The sequence below is a fragment of the Pseudonaja textilis genome, chromosome Z (genome assembly GCF_049901715.1).
Source record: "Pseudonaja textilis isolate UNSWEBS1 chromosome Z, rPseTex1.2, whole genome shotgun sequence".
Lineage (NCBI taxonomy): Eukaryota > Metazoa > Chordata > Lepidosauria > Squamata > Elapidae > Pseudonaja > Pseudonaja textilis.
Genome location: NC_142008.1, coordinates 96,197,885 through 96,221,962, shown reverse-complemented (window position 1 = coordinate 96,221,962; position 24,078 = coordinate 96,197,885). Strand labels below are relative to the sequence as shown.

General features: G+C 37.9%; 1 protein-coding gene across 1 annotated transcript in view; it reads left to right on the top strand.

Moving 5' to 3' along the window:
• The window catches only part of ARHGAP23 (Rho GTPase activating protein 23), a 129,037-nt gene that overhangs the window by 71,611 nt on the left and 33,348 nt on the right, over nucleotides 1-24,078 (top strand). Inside the window, 7 exon segments of the mRNA XM_026710871.2 lie at nucleotides 4,529-4,583; nucleotides 10,946-11,990; nucleotides 11,993-12,529; nucleotides 15,626-15,781; nucleotides 18,157-18,268; nucleotides 18,999-19,056; nucleotides 21,142-21,279. Of these exon segments, the coding sequence (XP_026566656.2) occupies nucleotides 4,529-4,583; nucleotides 10,946-11,990; nucleotides 11,993-12,529; nucleotides 15,626-15,781; nucleotides 18,157-18,268; nucleotides 18,999-19,056; nucleotides 21,142-21,279 (2,101 nt within the window).

Below are 24,078 nucleotides of genomic sequence, written 5' to 3'. Positions count from 1 at the left end.
TGCGCCACCCATATGGCCCACGGGAACCCTCCCTGCCCACTCACTCCTTACCTGGCAAACTTGCCTGCTAAATTGCTATTTTTCCTTTTTCTGACCATCATCTATTCTGCTGCGCTGGGAGATTTAGATTAGCTAGGAAGCAGAAAATGGTTGGATTTCTTGCTTTCTAGCTAGTTTTTAGATCTTCAGCTCAGCACCGCCGAACCTCCCTTAAGACTGAAGGTTTGCTTGCAAGCAAATTCAGGGCAGACTCACAGAAAGCAAATTTGAGAGACTGAGCTAGCCAATGGCAGATAGCTAGATCACTGAATGATTCTGTGAGCAACTTAATCTGCCTGCTTTGCCTGATTTTGGGTAAAAGTTGCTCTTTTTTATAAAAAAATCAATATTTATATAAATATTTATAATATTTACATGACAAGCCATGTCCAGCCAGTCACATGACCACCAAGCCACACCCACAAATTAGGCCACACCCACAGAACCGGTTATTGGTCCCTGGGATCTAAAATTATGAGTTTGATGGTCCCTGAGGTCCAAAAGGTTGGCGACCCCTGGTCTAGAAGGCAGTAAATCCCCCTTTGATGTGTGGATAGACCACAACAATCTGGAGGTTTTGAAAACACCTAAAGCAGACTGAGAGCCACATTTGACCTTTGAGAAACATACAGAGGCAGGACAAAAGCTAAGTTAAATTTATTTAAATATTGTAATAGATATTGGAAAATCCTTGCTCTCCATGCACTTAATCAGTTTTTTTAGTCAATACTGATTTCTATATTATGAAACATCTTGAGACCATTACAAAAGTCCTTGAAATTTCACATACCTATAATGTGAAATTGGCTAAATAATCTTGCATTGTGCCTCTGAGTAAGCATACTGAAATAAATACTTCTCTATTAAAGTTATTATTACGGTTCAGCACTCAGCCAGATTTATAGGCTGGATTTATATACACAACAATATCAAATCATAGCTGCCAATTTATTTTATCTGGTGCTCCTATATTAACATGGAATGTAGAAGAATGGAAAAATAAACTATGTAATCTCTCTGAATTTCTGTACAATGTTGGTTTGATTGCAGTATAAAAGATCTAGTTAACAGCTGGGGATGAATAAATCTTGATACCTGGCTTTAACTTCTGGGTCGGCCCAGCACAGAAAGTCAAAGAGAAAGGAAGAACTGGGATGGAAGGGCACAGTAAAGAGAAGACCTTTTTTTGCTTATACTGTTAAATTCCAGTATAAGGCCTCTGTGATTGTCATATTTTCCTTATGCCCACAGAAATTTTCTACAGGGAAAATTAGCATCATCAAAGAAGTCAGGCAAGGAATGGCTCCCATTCTTTTTAACCCTTTAATAACATCCCAAAGTCCCTTCGTTCTACTGATATGTATATGCCTAAAGTTAAAAATAAACATATAAACATTCTGCTTTATGCAGATGACATGTTATTGATATCACACACCCAGGTGGGGATAGAAGACTGCTGTGCAGTTTAATATGTACTGCGGACTCAACTATCTGAACATCAATAAATCAAAAACTAAGGTCATTTTTGGAAATAGGAACGGCACATATAATTGGAGCTGGACGGGGAATGCATAGAACATCTAAACTTAGGACTTCTTTTCAGAGAAACAGGTTCTTGTCTCCCATATTTTAATATAAGTTCTTTAAGGGCTACAGCCTGTCCCAGGGCCGTAAGGCAGCTTACCAACAAAAGCTACCCAGGTTTTCTAATTCCAGTTACAAAAGAACAATATATAGCAGTGATAGCTAACCTTTTGGCACCAAATGCCCAAAGCGTGCACGTGCATCCCCAAAATGCAACGCGGGCACACGTCCTGCACATATACCCTGCCCCATGCATGTGCGCACAACCCCTGTGACCCCTGTGCATGCACCTCACCTGTGCATGCATACATCCACGTGTGAGCCCCATGCATATGTATATGACTGTTGTATGTGCACCCTGCCTCCTGCACATGCGATTCCTGTGCAACCTTATACATGTGTGGCAGAGACCCAAAGATCAGCTGGCTGGTGAGAGGCGCAACGTGCATGCACGGCAGAGCTGAACTGGGGTGACGGTGCGTGTGCCCAGAGAGAGGGCTCTGCGTGCCACCTCTGGCATGCGTGCCGTAGGTTCGCCATCACGGGTATATAGTATTAAAATAGTCTTAATGATCCCATTTGGTACAGAATTGTGGGGATATATATAAATGTGTCCTTACTAGAACAGATACAATCTACTTTTCTGAAAAGTATTTTGGTGTATAAGTCTACCTCAACCCAAGCAGTAAGGCAGAATTGGGCATACCTCCGTACAAAGCCATTTAATAATTACTGTATAATTACTGGCTGAAGATCTTATTCATAGGCCTAGTCAAGTTGTGTTTCAAAGAACAATTACACAAGAACAATTACTCGCACTTGGGCCACTCAACTTTCAGATGTCATCTCTCAATATGGATTCTCTACCTCGTTCCCAGCCCAGTCAGATCTAAAGGCAGGGAAGCATACAAAAGTTATTGATGTGGCTGCCCAAGATAATATTGCAGTACTTAAATGTGCCAAGTTTTCGAAGTGGCTAGCTCAACACAAATCAGGCTTAGAAAAAAATGTTTAAAAAGTTACATGCCTCAACATCTCTGAAGTGCTTTTTCTAGAGCTCGACTCGACTGGACTTTATGGTAAGGCATGGGAGTTCCAATTGAAGAAAGATTGTGCATTTGTGAAGTATCACCCATTGAAGATACTGGACACATTTTTGTTGACAGCAAATTTCACTCTCGAGAAAGGGCTGTTTATTTGGACCTTTAATTTAAAAACTAAAAAATATTGGGAGACACCTGGGAAAAAAGTCTTGCTTATTTTAGGGAACTGACCTGCACATCATAAATAAGATTGTAATCTTCATTACAATTAAAGAGATTTAATAATTTAAAAAATTTAATACACATTAAAGAGAATAGAATACCTTAATTTGATTTAATTGTAGAGATGATTATGTATTATAAAGTTTTCTTTTTACTTATTTGAATTTTCATATCAATTTTACATAATGAATTGGCTTAATAAAGTTCTCTGCTGTTTTGCCTTATACTATTTTTATCTTATATTTTATCTTCACTTTTATCTTGCCTTAGATTTTATTCTATTTTATCTCACTGGCTATTTTAACCTAGTTCACTGTAATTTTTTCTGACTTTATTGTAATACACTCTTATTTGATATGATCAATTGACTAATCAATAAAATATATAATATCACATTGTGATTCTCCTGGTACATTTAACCTCTGATGTTTTAATTAGTCTTTTATGCCATTTGTATTAAAAAATTAATATTGGGTTCAGATAGACCACAAAAATATTGCAATGCAGTTAGTTTGCTGAAAGAATGGAGGAGAGTGAGATCTTATGAGAAAGTCATCTTTACGGAGAATCCTATGTTCTCATGAGATTCTTGATATATTAAAAATAATTTACATTAAAAGGTACTTAATCAAAATTGACTGATGGTAATACTGAAGGTATTTATTTCTGGAAAGATTGCTGACCCCTGTAATTAAAAGTATCTGAAACTCAAATAGAAGAGCCATGTTAGTATCATATATATTGGTTTTATGGAAAAATATTATGCACAGGAAAAAAATAGGCATTTCTTTCTCTCCATCCTTTCTCCATTCAAAGTCTGTTTTCATTAAATGGAATTCATTTTAAAACAGAAGTGAGGAGTCTACATTTCTCCAGATATAGCTCAACTGCAGCTCCAAGCAGAGCCGTACCCAGCTTGGCCTATGGCGTAGGAATGGTAGTTTAGCAACTGCTGATCACCATAGCTTCTCCCATTCTTGTAGATTTTTTTCTTTAATATCTTCTGATAATATATAGTATGGATCTCATGTTTAGCCAAGAAAGCCAATCACCTTTATTGAGAATCATAAAGGTAAGACAAATGCTTTGCAGCAATAATTCCATGAAATTACTACATAGTTTTTATTATTATTATTATTATTATAGTCCCGAGAGCTCATTGTGGATAACACTATATCATGTTTCATACCCATGACATACTGGTATTGGTTTGGATAAAAGAAATGTGACTGTCGGTGTATGTAGAGAACAATAGTGCCCTTAGATAATTCTAGACTATTAATTTAGCAATTTTGTGTGTGTGTGCATGGGATTTTTAAAGATAATCCAATCTTTCTAAACTGAGCTCTGCTGGATTTATCAGATTACACTCCCTATTTTTTCTACCAGGATGGCCAGAATGCTAAAGATAATGGGGAGAACATAATCCCACACATTTGGAGAACACCAAATTAGGAATGCTAGTGGGAGTCCATCAAACAGAACACAAATGTGTTGTAACAACCAATTGCCAATTTGGAATCTGGGTATCTAATGTCTGCCTTTGAACACAACCCTGCTTGAGCTTTGTTGCGGTGCAATGTGGTTGAAAATTCCTATTCATCATTCATCTTTTAAAAAATGCCTTCTCTCTTCTGCAGTGAAGATGCTTTGGAACTCTCCATTATGCCAAAAGATGAGGATATTCTGCAATTGGTAAGTTGTTTGCCAGGGCCAATAGATATTCTCCCAGCTGTTGACTGGACAACAAGTTGGGCTTGATATTTTCACCAAGTATCTTTTGAGGATTTAAGTGCACCTACACATACTCATGTATGTACATACCCAAACATACACTAAAACACTCTGGTGTCTGTTGATTTGAATGGAAGAAAACCTTCAGGATGAGGCACTTATGGACAAAGAATGGCAGATGAAAGCCTAGAGTAAAGAAGCAGGGCTTAAAGAGCCTTGTTTATCATTCTCCACTAATTCTGTGTTCTGAATTTGACATATAGTTGGGTCAAAAATTAGATTGCCGCAGCCAGAACAATATATAGTACAAATAATATAGGCAGGCTCAACCCCAATATTATCATTAATGTTCTGTTTTAGGGAGGGGTTCTGAACAAGAGTACATCATTTAGCATCGAAATAACAGTGTCCTTAGTGTTTGTGAAGAATCCCCCTTGTTGTCATGATTGCTTCCCAATGTTCAAGGTTTTCCACGTGAGTTTTAAAATGAAGCTGGTCTACCATTCTCACCAGATGGTGTTTGTGTTTTAAAATATATGCATTTTGTAAAATTGCCTATAATTTTTAATTTCAGCTAAGGTTTATTGTAGATAATATTTTGTATTACAAGTAGTAAAAAAATAGAATAGTTTCTCTATGAAGTTTATCTTCATAGATAAAGGACTAGAAATTTGCTTTATTTTTTCCAAAATAAGAATTGAGATTTCTAGGTATTTCATTCTAGAAATTACATACTGTGTGGCCAAGATTCCATATTCATAATATCTCCTTCTGGATTGATTTTGTGCTTACAACATGGTTTTGCAGAGGAAACTAGTGTTATTCATGTTATACACTAAGACTCAATGACAAATAACTTGCTCATGGCTCCTTGGGAGCCCAAAGAAAGAACTCTTGTATTTCCTCTTCAACAAACTGAGAATGCCAAAAGACGCGTTCTTTCAGGGTTATAAATAACATTAAGACAACCAAGGTGATTTACAAATTGGAATGAATATCCCAGGTTGATTAGATACCAGAGTATAAGAGCAAACAAAGAAAACACTGTATTTATTAGTCCATGATGGGTTTAAAAAAAATTGAGCAAACAACAAAACCTATTTTTATTGGGGCCTTAAAAGCAGGGGTGGGATTCATTTTTTAAACAACCGGTTCTGTGGGCGTGGCTTAGTTGGTGGGTGTGGCTTGGTGGTAATGTGACTGGCTGGGTGTGGCCAACTCAACGTCACTCAAATCGAGGCACGCATCTCCTTGCCTGGCCTCTCATGACTGTGGGGATGCTGCAATAGTCGTAAGTGTGAAAAATGGTTATAAGTCACTTTTTTCAGTGCCATTGTAACTTTGAATGGTCACTCCACACAAGCAAAGTACCAGCAAAAGAGGGAAAGAAAACTCCAGAGAGGTTCCTGAGACAGGAAGTCTAGTCCTGCCAAGAATGTAATAAGGGTTAACGGAGAGGCAGTTTCTGTAATCAATACCAGAATGTTTCCTTCCTGCCTTCCTTACAGGATTAGGCCAGTAATTTCTTCTAACAGTTGGTTCTCCGAACTGCTTAGAATGTTAACAACCGGTTCTAGTGAATAGTGAACTGGTAGAATCCCACCCTTGCTTAAAAGGATGTACAAGCTTTGGATTCTTCATAGCTAGAATTCTAAATGAGGTGGTATTAAAATCAGGGGATGAAAGTATAGCCCTCTGCTTGCTTATATCACTTAGTTTAGTAAAGCTGACTTGCTTCAGATGTTGCTGCCATAGAAGTATCAACATCTCTTACAATTGGACCAATTGTCCATGGCTTCTGGGAGTTGGAGCTGAGAAGTATTGTGTGAAAGATCACCCATTCCTGGTTCAGAGCCAGGTTTATGTTGTATTAATTGCAAAAAACAGCAGGGAAAGACTATATTCTTCTTATTTTTTTGCTATTTTTTGGCTTTTTCACCTCTTTGTTTCTTTGTTCTTTTTGTCTTCAATTCTATCTATCTATCTATCTATCTATCTATCTATCTATCTATCTATCTATCTATCTATCTATCTATCTATCTATCTATCTATCAATCGTCTATCTGTCTGTCTGTCTATCACAATTGCAGGAACTTCTGTTATAATAGTCTCCCAACAAATTCAGACAAAGGCATTTTGGAATTGTATCAAGCACTACTCTGCCTACAATTAAGCATTGGCAGCCAGAGATGCAGTAACTCTAGGTCTGTGCAAGGCACTGTTACCCCAAGTTGCTTTTGTTTTTACACATCTCAAAGCAAAGGAACCTTTGTGTGGGTTTCCCCCTGTCCTGGTGCCTCACAGGGGTGTGTCGGCATTCCTGTGGTGCGGAAGCCGGCTGAGCCAGCCAATGACAGAGCCTGGGGTTACAGAGTTACTCTTGACAGGATGCGTAAAGAGACATTCTTGGCTTCCTTCACCCCTCCCACATTGAGGCGTCCTAGTTTATGTCATTTTTCTCCTGAAAGCAACACTTAAAAGGAAGATTGAGAAAGAGAAGAAATATTAGCTTGGGTATTAGAGATTTCCAGGGGAAGGGAACATTTCTCTTTTTGAAGAAGGGAGATTGAGAATGCGCAACAAAAATACAAGACTAGAAATATAACAGAGAAGACAAAGGTAATGATTTTAAATTCTAAGCATTTCATCCTCATAAGAATAAACATTGTGCTATATATATTGGACCAGATCCTGACCAGAACTAGGGTGATTTTTTCCTGGCAGACAGAAAGGCAGAATTTAGATTTAAGGAGAAGCCTAGCTACTTCTGAGCAGTATGTAAAATAGAGTGCGTATGTATTTTAATGGTCTTGTTATCCTGCGTCAGGATTAAGCAAGAGAAGTTGAGTATTTAATTAACTTCACAGGAGCTGCTGCTAGACAGAAATAAACAAATACCATATAGCATAGTAACCAGCCTTTCCTTTTTTCCTTTTCGTCTCTTTTCTCTTTTCATTCTTATGGCTCCTTTAAGCCAAGGTCTGGTTTAAACATAACTCCTTTTTTGGAACTTGACAAATCCCTGGCCTGAAATGTGGTTTCATCTATCAAGGGCAAGTTTCCAGCGTGTGATAGAATGGCTAGGCCAGGAGCAGTTGAGAATTTCTAGATTCCCAGAATGGTATTCAGACTTTGTTATTATCTAACAAAGATCTTTTCATGATTAGGTGGTAGTTTAGGAAAATGAGGCATGTGTGAGGTGGGTTAGAAGCCACACCGGTTTTCTTCCAGGCCATCTCTCAGCAAGCCCTACCAGATATTTTTCACTATGATGCAACTTACTTTTCTTTGTACACGTAGGATTTCCTAGTTTGCCAACTTGCAGAATGTTAGATGTGAGATGAATCAGCCTGTTTTTCATTCTGAACTTCAGAGATTTATACATTTCTTAGTTTTCTTCCTTTCTCTTTAATGAAAGACATAACCTTTTCCTGATACTTAATTGTCATAATTCAAAGTATATACATAGCATCCATTTCTGTAAGGATTTTAAATACTAGCAGCTCTCTGGCAAATCTCCAATGTTATTTTCAACTTTCCTAAACTCCAACTATAGGAAATCTGATGGTTGAGGAAGGAGAGAGGGAGTTGACTTTAAGACTTTAAAACAGGTTTGTAGAATGGTATGTTTAAATAAGATGAAAAATAAATATAAGGCGGCTGTGCTATGTTTACTTTGGTGGAGCATGCAACACTAAATTTAATGGGAATTATTTCTGAGGAAAAGATACCAACCATCAACATTCTCTCCTGATAGATCTCTGATGCTAATAGAAGATTCACTATTCAGAGTATTGGGGCCTTGTTTTGGAGAACTTTGGAGAAGTCTCCCTAGGTGGCCAGCCCCTTTAATATTTCCAATTCCTTGGATTTATTATCACCTTGTTTGCCAGACAACTGGCAGGCAAGCAACATATCTTGATTGCCTCACACTGTGAGGTGGGTGGCAAATCAATGTAATAATATAATTTTAAAATGTCATGGTTCTTCCTTAGTTCTATAATCACAATAAAGTTTTTGCCATCTCAGAAAGCCAGTAAAGAAAAGTATAAGTAATAGAACACCCGCTACTCTTTTTCAAAAATCTTACTGGATGCTTTTGCACCCACAATTGTACCTTTGGTCTGTTTTGTTGATCAATTTGACATACATGCAAACATGCCAAAAACCAGAAGTTGACAAAGTGTTCTAAAATAATATGAACTAAAAGTTCAACGACTCTTTTACTATCTAAATTGATTCAACTGCTGTGTAAACATCTGGTGAATTTATAAGTATGTAGTAAGGAAAACGTTTGTGATTATGACAATGTGCAGGAGCATCTTATTCTCTAGAAACTGGAGTGTCTTATGGAAGATCCAACTCTAAATAATAGGGTCAATTGGAAAGAGGATCAAGAAGCTGAATAATAGTGATGCTAACAAATGGAAGAGAAAGAAAGATCCTCAGATATTAAGTTCAGAAGAAGGCACAGACAGGGAATAATAAAATTTTAAAGTGCTTCCATTTTTAACTTCCAAAAATAAGTCTATGGTTTGCCTTAGATCCCTAGTATTAGCAGCTAGTTTTGCTAAAGGGACAACTCTTGAATAAAATATGATCACTTAAGGCATCTGTCCTCTAAACACTATATAGTTGTAGTTTTCCTTCATACTGCAATTCCTGGCTCCTTTACTGTTGCTGACTTGGCGTCTGGATTGCTAAGGAAAACATTTCTGACTGCTAGAATTGGCCTTAAAGTATTCCATTGCTGAACTGCAGTGTGTAATGCTAGAATACAGAGCTACATCTGAAACATGACATTCTGATTAGCAAGCTGGTTAATTGTGGGTTGGATGGAATGGCAAGTAGATGTGTAGACAGCTTGAAAATCTGACTTAAAGAAAGCACAATAATATTTTTTAATCAAATGGAGTATTATAAGACTCAGTCCTAGGTCTTCTGTTCTTCCATATTTTCATTAAATATTTGAGTGAAGGGGGGCGGAATAGTTATCCAACTGAAAAAATATTCAGAATTGGGTAGGAAAGCTAATACATTAGAAGTCAGAATTGCAATTCTGATCTTGTAAGTTGGAAAACAAGCTGAAAATGATTATGAAATTTCAAAGTATAAAATTGCTCATATAGGAAACAAAAAATTGAAATCAAATTGAAAAATACAGCATGGGGCATAATTAGCCTGTTAATGGTACTTGTGGAAAAAAATTGAATAGTGGTCAATCGTAAACTTTAAATTAATCAGCACTATAATATAGTTGCAAAGGAGGCACATGCAAATATTAGATTTCATTAACTGAAGAATAAGTGTCAAATTATGGGGAGTAAAGTATTCCAATTGTTTTTGTTTTTGTCAGATCTTTGCGCCATGCATTATATCCAGTTCTGGGTTTATAAGGGATTCTGAGAAACTGAATATTTTTCAAGAACTAGAAACTAAGCCGATGAAGAAACTTAATATGTTTAGTTTTGAGAAAATATTTATTTAGAGGTTGGAATGTGATAGCACTCTTCAGATACTTGAAATGTTACATGGATAAACATCTGATTTCAATGTTGGATGTCAGACTGTTTTCCTGATTGGATCTAAAGGTCTCTCAAGTCCAGAATGGGCAACTTACAGTGTAAAATAGAGAAAAAAGGAACTTAACAAATCACTGATGGTGCTCCACAATAATCCTACCTGAACTTTTGGGAGAATAACCATATTTTTAAATATCTCTTGAATATCACCAGAATTGAAACTATACAATTTTTTTTTTTTGGGGGGGGGGGTATCATTTAGCTTACAATTTAATCTAAGGAAGACAGATTCCATTGAATATTACAAAGAATGTATTTATAGTAAGAACAGTTCAAGTGTGAAATCAATTTCCAGAGAGGTAGTTTTCCTTTCATTATATATATGTGCAGCTGGGGCTAGACAGTTGCCTATCTGGAAGCTGTAACTTGGCTTCCTGCTCTGAACAAGAATCTAAACTTGATGGCCTAATTCAAGGGTCTTCAAACTTGGCAAGTTTAAGACTTGTGGACTTCAACTCTCAGGATTCCCGAGCTAATATGACTGGAGGAGGAATTCTGGGAGTTGAAGTCCACAAGTCTTAAAGCTGTCAAATTAGAAGACCCCTGGCCTAAATGATCCATTCAAAGCCCGATTTTTATAATTGATAATTCACAGAAATATTATCAATAAAAAGTCATAGAATTTAAGTAATTTAAAATATAGTCTCCATATAATTTGCCTGTATACATAAATATTTGACTTACAGTAACTTACTCTTTTAGACCAGTCCTCACTCATTTTTTCATTGTTCCTTTCTCCAGGCATATTCTCAAGATGCATACTTAAAGGGAAATGAACCATACTCTGGAGGGGCACAGAGCATTCCTGAACCACCACCTATATGCTATCCTCGTAAAAATTACCCATTTCAGTCAAGACGGGATGTTTCAACAGCTGAAATTTACCAGGGACAACAGGTGGATAATAGGCAGTCCTACCATTCAGGGTCCTCAGATCCATCTTCTCCTTTGAATAGCACTGCAGTTCACAAAACTCATCTAAGTGCCTGGACTGAATCCAAACAAAATTTCGCTAGCAACCATTCCAGTCCTACCCACTGTACAGAGGAAGTCCAGTATGGAATGACTCAACGGGCACCTATTCCAAGGCATATCCCAGCTTCTGGTTCTTTCTCCCAGTACCCCAATAGCAGTTGTCCAGGTTCTGTAGCCTCTCCCTCACCTTACATTCCTTCTACTTACTCTATGCCCAACCACGGCTGCTATGGACCCCCCAAACATCTTCCTGATCATCACCCACATGGTGGGTTGAAGGATGCTCATCATGAGGGCAGGCCCTCACGGGAATGCATTCGAGCTGGACCCAAATCTATTAGCCGTCTAGAATGCCAACAGGCCTTGTCCAACTGGATCTCAAGTCAAGTACCACGGCGAAGCTCTTCAGAGGAGCGATGCAGTGCTATGTCACCTCGTTACCGAAGTGTATCGCAAGACCATCTGGGAGACATTTCATCCTCCCGGGGATGGTCTCATAGTGCTTCCCAAGAAACTTTAATCCAATCTTCAGCTCATGATAACTGGAGTTACCGTGCAAGATCAGATAACTATCTGGTGAAATATGGGCAATCCATGGAAGCTCTTGAACAGGCTGACTTGGTTTCTCCTAGTTATGGGAGGTGCGTATTGCCATCAGACAGGTTTTACCAGCATGGGCAAATTAACCGAGCCCAGCCTAATCATCCAAGTACTTGTATTCCTTCTGCCTCTTCCAGAGATCCTCCCTCTGTACATGTGCAAAAACACCCTTCTCAGCCCAACCTCCAGAGCATTGATGACTCTGGTTATATTACTACCGAAGCTACAGCCCTTCATTCCAGCGTCGGACTGGCTTGCTCCATGCTCTTTCTTTCCGTGATGCTACTTTTGGTGACCTTCCAACATTTAATATTTCTCAAAGGCAGTTGAGTCACTCAACACCATCTTACGTTGAGAAGTCTTTGCCTACTGCTGTGCTTTCAAATGCTCCTTCTACTTGTCCAGACCCTTTCCTGGCCAGCAGCCCAGAGATCCTAATGGACCAAAGATCAGGCAAACAGGAGAATGATGTGAAATCTTTTGAGCAGATTTCTTCATCTCAAGCTTTAGAACCATTTCAGTCTGATGCTGAGGAGAGAAAAGAAGAGGTGGTTCTTCGACAAAAGCCCCCAACTGGACGTAAAATGCCTCCTCCTGCAAGACAGATGAATTTTGTCTTCCCCAGTGATCTAAAGGAAACAGACATTTGTGATCCACCTGCACCGGCGCCGGCAGCCAATAAAGAAAACAAGAGGGGTGTGGCCCCTTTGGCTACACCAGAGGATTCACTTGCATTCATCCCATTTATTGGTAGGTTTACAAAACAATATGTTGTGGAGGGAGGGGGTTGACTAGTGTAAAATTGATTATGTCTTTATGCCTGGTGCACTATTTCAAGATCACTTGGAAAGAAACAGAAGTAGAAGCTATTTATGTAGCTATCTTTGGACCCAAATAAATTGTCCCCGCCCTTTATTTATGCTATTTCCTTATGTCAAATGTGTTTTTTCCCTTCTACTTGAGATTATTTTTCATCATCAATGTATATGTACAATTTAAACATCATATGAATGTTTAAATGGGGTTTTAGAAATGGATTCTCATATGTGGTTTTTCCAGAATAGAATTTTGTTAGAAAATTCCTCTGTCAACTTCATAATTTTTTTACAGTGAGGTCCAAATATTACTAAAACTACAATAAAAAAATTCTTGAGTGGAGGGGATGCTATAACTGTGCAGTATTTATGTCCTTCTGAGATATCGGGGTGATTTACATTTGTGAGAGCTGGCCAGATGCACAAAGGTAATATTAATTTTGCTAGTAATTTTCAGGAAATTATCAAGGGATATTTTATCATATATGGTGGATGTGTGAAAAATTTTGGATGCAAATACATGTACTAATTTAGATTTAGGAACAGAACTGACTGTTGATCCAGGGATTGTCTGCAATGTGCAATTGAAACCAGAGGCTTTTCTGCTGAGATTTTTGGCTAACTAATAGATAAATAGATGGAAAAAAAGTTATGGAACTTCACTTTTTTAGCAAAGCGCTGAGATTATGATGATAATGGAGCTTGCAGGGATGGCTAAACTGATTTTTTTGATTAGAGAAAAGGTAACATTTACATTTGTAGCTGACTGGAAACTCTTTAGAAACTTTTTGCACAGAATAGAAAAAAATCTTGTTTTTAATTTGTAGTTTTGATGAATAGAAAACATTAAAAAAAACTTTTTTGTATCCATAGAGTAAGAGGCAATTTTGCAATCCCAATCATATTCCATATAGGCTTCCATAGGAGCCTTTTATTTCTATTTTTTAAAATCTTTTGTACTTTATCTTTTTCTTTCTCCCAATTTTTCTTTTCTTTATTTTGTATTAGTTTTTATTAGTTTTTATCTTCTTTTTAAAACTTCTATTATATACATATACATATACATATACATATACATATACATATACATATACATATATGTGTGTGTGTGTGTGTGTGTGTGTGTGTGTGTGTGTGTAATTTTTAGGAAATTATCAAGAAGGGCATTTTTCTCTTCTAATCTGCCAGTTTCAAACTTTAATTGCAGCCCTGATTTTAAGTTGCATAGATTGAGATGCTAGTAGTTTATCAGTTTGCAAAACAGAACTTTATTGCAAATAGCAGATTCAGTAACTGATGGATATAAAAGAGCAGAGCTGAAAGAGATACTGGAAAGGCAGTATTCTTTGCCTTGCATCCATAAACATCACATCCAGGTCATGAGCCATGGAGTCATGAGGATAAATGAAAATTGGCCTCACTAATTGTTGACATTCCTTCCCTGCTAGATCAGGCTTTATTGTAAAGTTTTAACTAAGATAGTTGCTATTGAGCTGGGTTAAACAAGGAGAGTAACAAGATTATCTGAATGATCATCTAATGAAGTGGGATACTTCCCTGTGGATTGGAATAGGTTTTAATCTTTGATATATTTATGAACAATATATGGTTCTTAACGCAGCCTGTACTTTTATACTTGCAAAGAGGAATTAAACATTGGTGGTGCAATAAGGGTTTCTTTGCTACTGTTATATTTTCCAAAGTAATGAATTGTTGGAAAGAAATTGTGTAGAGGGGCTCAGGGCTGTCCATCATTACAATAACTCACTGAAGACAGAAAGAAAATTTGGGATGGACAGAAAAATTGGCAGAAGAAAAAAAATGGGTTAAAAATGGCCTAGATTCAGCAGTTTGGAATGTGTCCATTTTAAATCTTGCTCCTGATCATGTGACTGAGAGTTGTGCAGCCTGCCCTGTGCTTTCCAGCTCTCTCTCTCTCTCTCTCTCTCTCTCTCTCTCTCTCTCTCTCTCTCACTCACACACACACACACACACACACAAATGCAACACAAGAGAAAAGGAGAAATATACAAAGGCACAACACATAACATGGAAAAAAAATATTGACAGCTCCTATTGTTGGGAAAAAGGAATTCAAAAAGGCATTCTTTCATTTTTCCCAATCTTGTTTACATTTTAGGCACATGTCTATAAGTGATTCATGGAGGCAGTTTTGAAGTGGTGAAGTGAAATTGGAGAATTTGCATTCACTTTTTCAAACAATCAGCACAATAGCTTTCCCCCTAAATAAATACTGTATATATACAGTTTATATCCTATGAAAGATGATGTATTCTCCCTCTATACAGAGAATAAGAGAAGGGAATCTTATTTTTATAAGAAGAGTGATAGTGAAACTGATATAAGGGTCACTTTGCTTGATATAATGAGCAGGCTAGAATTTGGATAAGCTGTATATTATTTTCTTCTCTACCTTGACCTCTGATTTATCATGCCACAACCATCTCTTTTTCAAGGTTGCACATATCCTTGCTTCATCTGTTAGTCATCTTTTTCTATACATCTGCAGCTATGGGCCATTTAGAAATGATTCCATGTTTTTGTGGAAATTTGGGGAAGTCTTTCTCTGATGAGGGCATTCTGAATTCTTCCTTGCTGTACTTTGAGTGCCTTGGGAACTGGGTGCCAACTTTCTTGTGTGAGTGCTGAAGGAGCTAGTCTTTCCTCCCCATCTCTTACTCTATAAGGTGTAACCCATTATGAATGACATGATTAGAAGACTTCAACCAGAGATTTGGAATGAAGTATCATGACTATATTGATGTTTCTCAATTATATATTAACACCTCAGGTACGGAGTAGCTGTGGAAATCTTGCCTCATTCTCTGGAGATTGTTAGAATTTTAGATAGGAGAAAACCATCTAAAGCAGGCATGTCTAACCTGTTGGCTTGCCTGGGCCACATTGGGTGAAGAGAAATTGTCTTAGAACACATATAAAATATGCAATATAGTAAATATATAAAATGCATTTGTATATAATTCATCATTTTATGGTTGTTTTGTTTCAGATGAACCGACAAGCCCCAGCATTGATCTGAAGGCAAAGCACATCCCTGCTTCGTCTGTTGTTTCCAGTGCCATGAATTCTGCACCGGTGCTCTCTGCTAGCCCTTCTTCACCTACCTTCACCTTTGCCATGAATCGCCATTATTCCCAGGATTGCAGTAAGTACTAAGCCTCTCTTGAACTTGAGCTATTCAAATTTGGATTGCAAAGTGGCTTGCAAACATCCAGAAAACGACAAGATGATAGCAAATAGATTTTTGTTTGGCATTGCTGCCATCTATTACATATCCAGATTTCTTCAGCTCAGTCTGATAGTGCTACCTTTAGCTCAGAGTATCAATAGTGAAAAAAACAAAAAGAATGGCAAAACTCTCAAAATTACGTAACAAAATTATGCTAGTTCCTAGAGAGATCCAGTCCCTTCTCATCATCTTTCTCTCATTCACCTATATGCATTATTTCACTGCTTGTAGTTACCAGGTTGTTGCTTAAATTAAAAGCAACATTTGACAAGCTGGGAATTCAGTCTCAGAGTATACACATTTTTTAAAAAAACCTTTTGTTAATGAATGCTATGGCAAGGATTCAATAAGTAAACTTAGTACCTCTATTTTTTCTGTGGGACATTCTGGACCATTATGATAAATTTTACTTATAATTGTTAGAGTTGCAATTTTAGTCAAATTAGGAAAATGCAGATTTATTATATCGTGTTCTAGAAGTATTCTAGAAGCATTCTAGAAGATTTTGCATAAGATTTTCTCCTTGAAACGATTTGCTATGTAAAAAGGAGAATAAAGATGGCAGCATGTTTACAACAAATTCCACTGAAACTGAATCATAAGGAGAGGCAGTTGGATGGGGAAGGAAATTCAGAAAATCATCAGCCTGAAGCTTTAGACTTATGAACTAGTTATTTTTAAATTGTGCCTTATATATCTAAGCTAGTCATTCTTAAATTGTGTGCTATGAGAGCATTACCAGGGGTTGTAAAATGAAATTAAGAGCCACATCAACTCTGAATTATTCAACAAATGAATGTGGGTGGGTACATGTGTGAGCATTCATGCACATGTGTACATACACACTTATGGAGAATAAAAAGGTAGATCACTCTGATTGTACGTCATTTTTTTTTATATTTCCAAAGTGTATTCTTAGGGCTATAAATATACAGAGGCTCTCAAGTTAAATTTGGTTCTTTAATCCCAAGAAGTATGCCTCACAGTTATCAGAAATTTAAGGAAGAATCATATTCTCTCTCTTCCTAGATCCTTGCCTGCTAAATTTTAACATCATTATGCTGGCATGAATACTTAATATATATAAATGTAGAATGCATTTATACATACATTTTTGAATACATTTGATTTAGAATCCATATAGGTCAGTTTCTTCACATCCTCTTGTTTATGAGAGCAGGAAGAAGATGCGAGTTGTGTACTAAGAACTGACATAAAATTATATATTGTGGCCTACATTCAGTAATAGATGTACATTAAAGGTACAAAAGGAAGGATTACCAGTGAAAAACTTGGAAGTGTAGGGAAGAAGGACAAGATATTTGCATTTCTTATGAAAACCATCCATTTAACTTCCCTCTGTAACATATCAGACTACTATAGAACAAAAAGCTACTTTGAAGTATTTCAAGTTCTGATAAAGAACTTAGATCAAGAGGTGCTGAAGGATTGGATTTCATAGAGTTCTTGCTGATAAATGGAATAATCATAACCACACTGAAAAGAGGCAAAATCTGACTCTTCATCTTCGATAGACTTCCTGAGTGATTTATTTATTATAATAGTTTGTGGGCAGTCTATTTTCAGATTTCAGATCCTTGATCTTAATGTTGTCTGTAAGGGCACACCTACTGCTTTCTCCATAAGCATGATTACTTATGGAAAACATGAGGATAATATTGATTTACACCAATTTCTGGCAACCACTTTAGACACTCTGCTGTGAGATATACAAATGGGAGAGGATTCAGTTCACTCTTGCCAAAAAATGATAGGCATTTCCTTGGGGTTCTAAATTAGTGTTTGGTGCTTTAAAATATGCATCTCTTATTTACTTCCAAGCAGGTTAGGCTGAGCCTTCCAGTTTTTACAGTGTGATGTTTATGAGTAATTCTTTCATGGTTATCCCTTTTTGTAACAACTGAACAGATATAGCCAAATAGTAAATTGTGTTTTTGACTGAAAAATTCTTTTCGGACAGTGTGATTTATTATATTGCCTGTTGATTGCCTTGTAGAAGCAAGGGAAATCGACTTAGGCAGGATATACATGTTAGAGGGGGTTATTGGATAACTGGAGGGAGGGCGGATGAGAGTTCTTCATACTCAGAATTATCTGAGGTGGCTGTGTTTGAACACAGAAAGGGATTGTTCTCTCTGTAAAATGTTCCCACCCATTTTAGTACATTTTCTCTGTGGATCCAGGTTCTTGAATAAGATGGCCCTTTTTGGCCCTTCTGTGCTGTTTTGTCTTTGCTTTCTTGTCAACATTTGTCTTCGTACATGTCACAGGCAATATCAAAGCCAGCCGTCGATCTTCCTACCTCTTAGCCATAACCACAGAACGCTCCAAGTCATGTGATGATGGTCTGAACACATTTCGGGATGAGGGAAAACTTTTAAGGTGGGTCTAGAACTTTGTACATTCTTTCTGGCATTGATAAAGAGCAGCTATATAAAATGGAAGGCACACTAATTCTGCAGAAGGATTTAGAACAGTTTTGCTTCCTTTAAAGTTTACATATGCTTTGTCTCCCGGCAAATGAGTTTTTAGAGCACCTTTTTAAAAATTGCAAAACCTCTTAAGCAGAGCTGAAGCTATGAATATAAGTAATGCATTTTTCTGTTAGACGCTTCAAACTGTGAGGTAGCTATTGTCTGCTTCCAGCCGTTGATTTTTATAACAAAAATAATCTTAGAGTTGTGTGGGTCTCTAAATAATGTGAAAAATGAACACGTGACAATATTAAGGTATTTTGATATTGAGTTAAATCCGTTATTTTAACAAAAAATGCTAATTAAACAGTCCTCATAATCCTTCACACATCTATGTATATATGATATAGAGGAAATTGTTAACACTGAAAATTTCCTCCAAGACAAATGATAGTCTATGGTTTCCACGTGCAGATTTGGAATTCATTTGGATAGTGTTAATACTACTATCTTATAGTATTAGTTATAAGAACGAGTGTCCGTTTCATCAGGCATGTCTTGCTGAATTGACTAAAACTTCATACACTAAAAAATGAAGGATTCCCAGGGAAAGGATCCTATTCAATGAGCACAGCTAGCTAGTTCTCTTTTTTTACTTTGTATTGTTTACGCTAACCATACATGTGCTATGTCTGCAGGAGGTTGCCAAGTCGTGTGCCTAGCCTACGTATGTTAAGAAGTTTCTTTACTGATGGGGTGAGTATTTGTGGTTCTCTCTTTAAATAAGTGTGAATGGGTAGATCTAGTTTCCTTCTATTCCTCTAATTTGGAGAAATCTAAATAAAGATTTAGAAATTTGCTAACATCACCCTCAGAAGCAATCTTTCCAATTACAAAAAATAGAGGTTTTTTTCAGCTAAGGGGCACATTTTATTATTCTTGAGCCCACCATGGGCTGCAGATGTTATAACTGGAAAATGCAGAGGCATATTATTGTGTTGGAGAGAGAATTTACCCTTTAATATTTCTGTGAAACATTAATTGCTACTTATTTTTTTCCATGTTTTTACCACCGAATAGAAAAATAGGTTCCACTGATATTGTATATAAAAGGAATTTGGGTGAAAAAAAGCCATCAAAATTTGATATTGATTTCATTTATTTTATAAACAATGTTATACAACATAAAATGTGCCAGTATGAAAAGGTCATCGGCCCAATCAATTCAATTAAATGGAAAACTAGGACCCACTGAGTACTGTATTAAACTATCAAGGCTAATTTAGATCATCCACGAGTTATCTAAATCCCATCATCATAGTGAATTTCTTGCGATACAGATTCTAGAAGCATACCATGGCCTACTTAAAATAAATTACCAAAGACCTCTTTTTTTAAAAAAAGTCAATGTTTGGAAAAATTTCCAAGATCATTTTTACAGCTTCAGCAATCCACAATCAGAAACAGATTTGAAATACCAAAGATTTGATGCAGTAGTGGCTTTTCCCAAGAATGGCTTTTCTATAAAAATAGCTTGAGTGCAGCATAACATTATGCATGAAATCACAAGGTACTTCTGGTAATATCTAAGGATTTGCAAGCCTTTTTCAGTTTCGATGAAGTCAATATTCGGTATACCACCCCCAAGAAAAGCATGAAGATGTGAGAAATACGAATGTAGCGTGGATAAAAATGGACAAAATAGGATTCATGATAATAGTGGTTTCATTTAAAAGAAAATTGATACTTGTTCCAGAGTTTTGTTGTTGCATCTGAGAGAGAAACTAAATACTGAATTCCACAGTAAGAGTCATAAAGCTGTGATCAAAAAAATGACAGTGCTATGGCTGTGGGGGTTTCCTTGTCCCAGAGTGGATGATTTGTCATCACTCAAGGAAACATGGATTTTGCTTTGTGTCAGAAAAATGTACAGAAACATTTCAGCTTATTTGTCAGCTGAAACTGATATGCAGGTAGCTTATGCAACAAGGTAATAATCCCAACATACAAGGAAGTCCATATGAAAATGGATGGAAAAAAACATATTCACTATTTTGGAATGATCATATCAAAATCTGGATGTAAAATTCATGCAAATATTATGGCTGGACCTGAAAAAGAAGTTCGTTTGAAAATACCTTCAAGCAATTCTCTATTAAAGAATGGGCCAGAAATACAAGAGACTGATTTACCAATTATGTGAAATGTTTTTATTGTAGCTAAACATGGTCCATCCAGTAGCAATGGAGGGAATTACTTTTCCATACTGGCATGTTGCATGTTGAAAGATACATGGATTCACCATTGAAAAGGTGTTAATAATGAGGTGGTATTGGGTTTTATTGAGTAACACTGGCTTGTGGTATTGTTGGGGAACAATTCTATGAGATTGAATTAGCTTTAGGAAGATTGCAGCATTTTGGTTGATTTAGATTTGAATCAGCAGGTGGCCTGCTGTCCATATCCATATATTTCTTCTTCCCTCCTACTTGGAATAAAAGCAAGTGTCATGTGGTAGTAAGACTATTAAAGTACAATATGTCAGAGAGACTCGCTTTCAGTTACTGTATATATCTAACTGCAATTGTTTGATCTAGTCACTATCTTCAACCCTGACTTACTAGCAGACAGTGTATCCTTCCTTCTTTCCCCCTTCTCCAAACTAAGCATATAGTTTTTACAATCAGACAACAAACTACTTGGTTAGGACAGCTGTCCCATTCTTCTATTTAATCACAACAACATCCTTCTCTATATTCAACCTTTCCTTTCTTAAAGTTCAATATTTCTTTTAACCCACTGATGATATTTATTGAACTGTGTTTTCCTCTCTTCTAACAGTCTTTGGATAGCTTGGGTACCTCTGAAGACACACGTTCAAAGAGGCATTCCACCTCTGATCTTTCGGATGTCACTTTCAGTGATGTGAGGAAAGAGGGCTGGCTCCACTATAAACAGATTCTCACCAAAAAAGGCAAAGTATGTCTGAAATTTTCTGTAAAGCTATCCTTAAGAGAAAAGAATGACGTTAAGTTTTGGTAATACAGGGCATCTCTGTTCATGTGCATGATAGGGTTCAAGGAGGTAAGAACTAATTTGACAAAACCATAAAATCTGAACTTGAAATGACTTGAAGAATGAAATGCTTAGGTAATAGCAGAGGTGACAATTCAGTAGAAATACTTAGAGGATTGATTGGAACAGATTAAGTCGGTCAAAATAAAATTAAGTCGTCCAAAGTAAAATCTTGATTTTAATGAGAATTAAATATTGGTAGAAAAGGCAAATTGCAAAAGGGCTTTGGAGCTTCTTGGCTGAGATTAAAATATTGGGGGCTTTTGTACCAGGGTGGGTTGTTTGGGTCTTCTAAAGGCTGTTTGATTGCAGATTTTGTTACTATTCTGTGACTACTGACTATGATGACTGGGGGTTAATGGAGGCTGGAGTTTATTAACGCCTGTAGGTACACATATGTTTCTCTCCTTCTTTAAAGAAAAGATGGTTGAACTGAGACATAATAGAGCAGGGGTATCAAAATCAAGGCCTGCGGGCCGGATCCAGCCGGATCGGCCCACACGCCATCCTGGAAACTGTAAGGGGCTTGCCTGCATCGCTTCAGCCCAGCCCAGGCGATGTGCACGTGCACACAGAAGGAGGTGGGCCAATGTTGCCTCGGCCCAGCCCACCCCCATCCACTCACTTGTGATCATCTTTTGCCTGCTGGGCCTGGGCCATGCAAAAGAGGGATTTTGGTTATTACCCTGGAGGGGGAGGGGAGATAGAAGAGCGTTTCTGTATTTGGCCTCCTCGACTTGTAATGGGAAGCGCAGAGGGCCAGTGCAGACATGATAGAAGAGGGTCAACTATTCTGCCCATGTCTGATGGAGAAGATAAAACTGGAGAAGGGAAAAAAAATCATCCCTACAGAAGTCCAGGAAGAGGGAATCATTGTCTCCCCACCCCTTCCACTACAAGCCTGCATTAAAAGAAGAAGCAAGTGCCTCGTTTGGCCACCTGGAGCCTCCGTGGCATTCTCCACTGCTTTTCGCTCATTCACATGCATCCATGCCCCAGAGCCTGCTTGGCTATCAGGACGAGGGTGTGGGTGGGGACTGAAGGTGCACCTTTTTCCTCTTTCCCCTCCTCCCACCCGCCTACCTCAAGGTGCAGGTCTCCTTATGAGGAAGGTCACGGGAGGTGGCACATTTGTTGTACAGCCCCTCCAGATTGGAGATGTTGATGTCAACCATGTTCTGAACCAGTTTGCACTGCTGCAGCGCTTTTTGCAGGTTGAGAAGTGGCAGCGACACAGCGGCCTCATCCATCTTTTACCCCTCGGCTGCCACCTCCTCCTCCTCTTCCAGATCAGGGGGATGCAACCATTGCTGCCGCCACTAGTGGCCTACTACCCCCAGGAGGTAACAGGCACCTGGGTGGCCCGCCCGCCTGCCCGCCTAGTCACTGCCCTGAGATCCTCATGCTCCCCTGCCTGCTCTGCGCACAGCAGCAGCAGTCTCCTTCTTGGGGGGGAGGGCGAGTTGGGGTGCGTTATGGCCACCAGAGAGCCCCGAGGTTGCGGCTAGAGCGGGCTGCTTCCATCATCTTAGCTTCCTTTTTCTAAATACAACTTTCTGTAAGTGGGAAAAAAGTTCCAATCATTAGGTTAAGTTATAAATTATTCTCCCACCTTTACCTATTCCTTTCCCTCTCTCTGCATTTTGGTTTTAATTGATGGGACCATCTCACAAACACACTTGTAAGCAGCTCTTTTCCTATAGATGCTGCCGTTAAATGAGAATGTATCAATGTCTGTCTATTCCAGGTATCTTCTAAGTCTCTAGCAGTGATCCTGTTAACATTTTCCCTCCAGAGATGTTTGTAGTACTGGCTTTTTTTAAACAAATGCCTATTTTTCCCATTGTTTAACAACAACAGCAGGTCTCTTTGACTTCCCAATGTTTTCCTTTTGTTTGAGCACGAGCTAAAGGCTTCTTCAATCCCGTTAACTTTAACTTTCCAGCTCCTTATAGTTCCTACTTTCTGGAGTAGGATTTCTTATTCTCCTTTCTTCCTGTGATCCTTTTACTGCCAAGCAGTCCTCAGTCAATTCTATTGCCCTTTGGCCTGTTTCTGGGTTGTGTTCTTACATCCAAACCTCAGTTTAATAGCGAGTATCTGTAGAAACTGTTTTAAAAGTACTTCCTCTACCGCTTTTCCTTTGCTCCTTTCATCTGGCCTCAACCATTTCCTACCTAAGTCTTCTAACCTCAACCATTGTTCGTGAATCCCTTCATGGTTGTCATAGCTTCTAAATTTCTGCCCATAGAACTAGGAAAATTATACCTATACAGGATTACCTCCTTAATATGGCAGTAATCCATTACTTCCCTTGCTTGAAAGCTATTTCCTGTTAAATTCCCAGGCAATTTTTGCAACTATTTCAAACTAGCAACTTAGCAACTATTTCAAACCTGTTAAATTAGACTTCTATGTTTTCTTCCTCTGACAATTCAGAGATGTTTATGTCTTTGGGACCACCTCCCCTCACTGCAAATTCTGAAAACCATAGAGGTGAATGTGCCCTATCTGGTGACTGTGACTTTTAAGGAAGTCTATCAGCCTTCCCTCCACTTCTCTTCTTACCTCTCTTTCACTCCTTTCTCGTTCTCTCCAAAGCAATTTTTATCTTTAATGAATCAAAGCCTTTCCTCTTTCTGTTGCTTTAACATTCCTGTGATGATATTGGTCCAGGTATCTGAGCCTAGCTTCTTTTCTGGC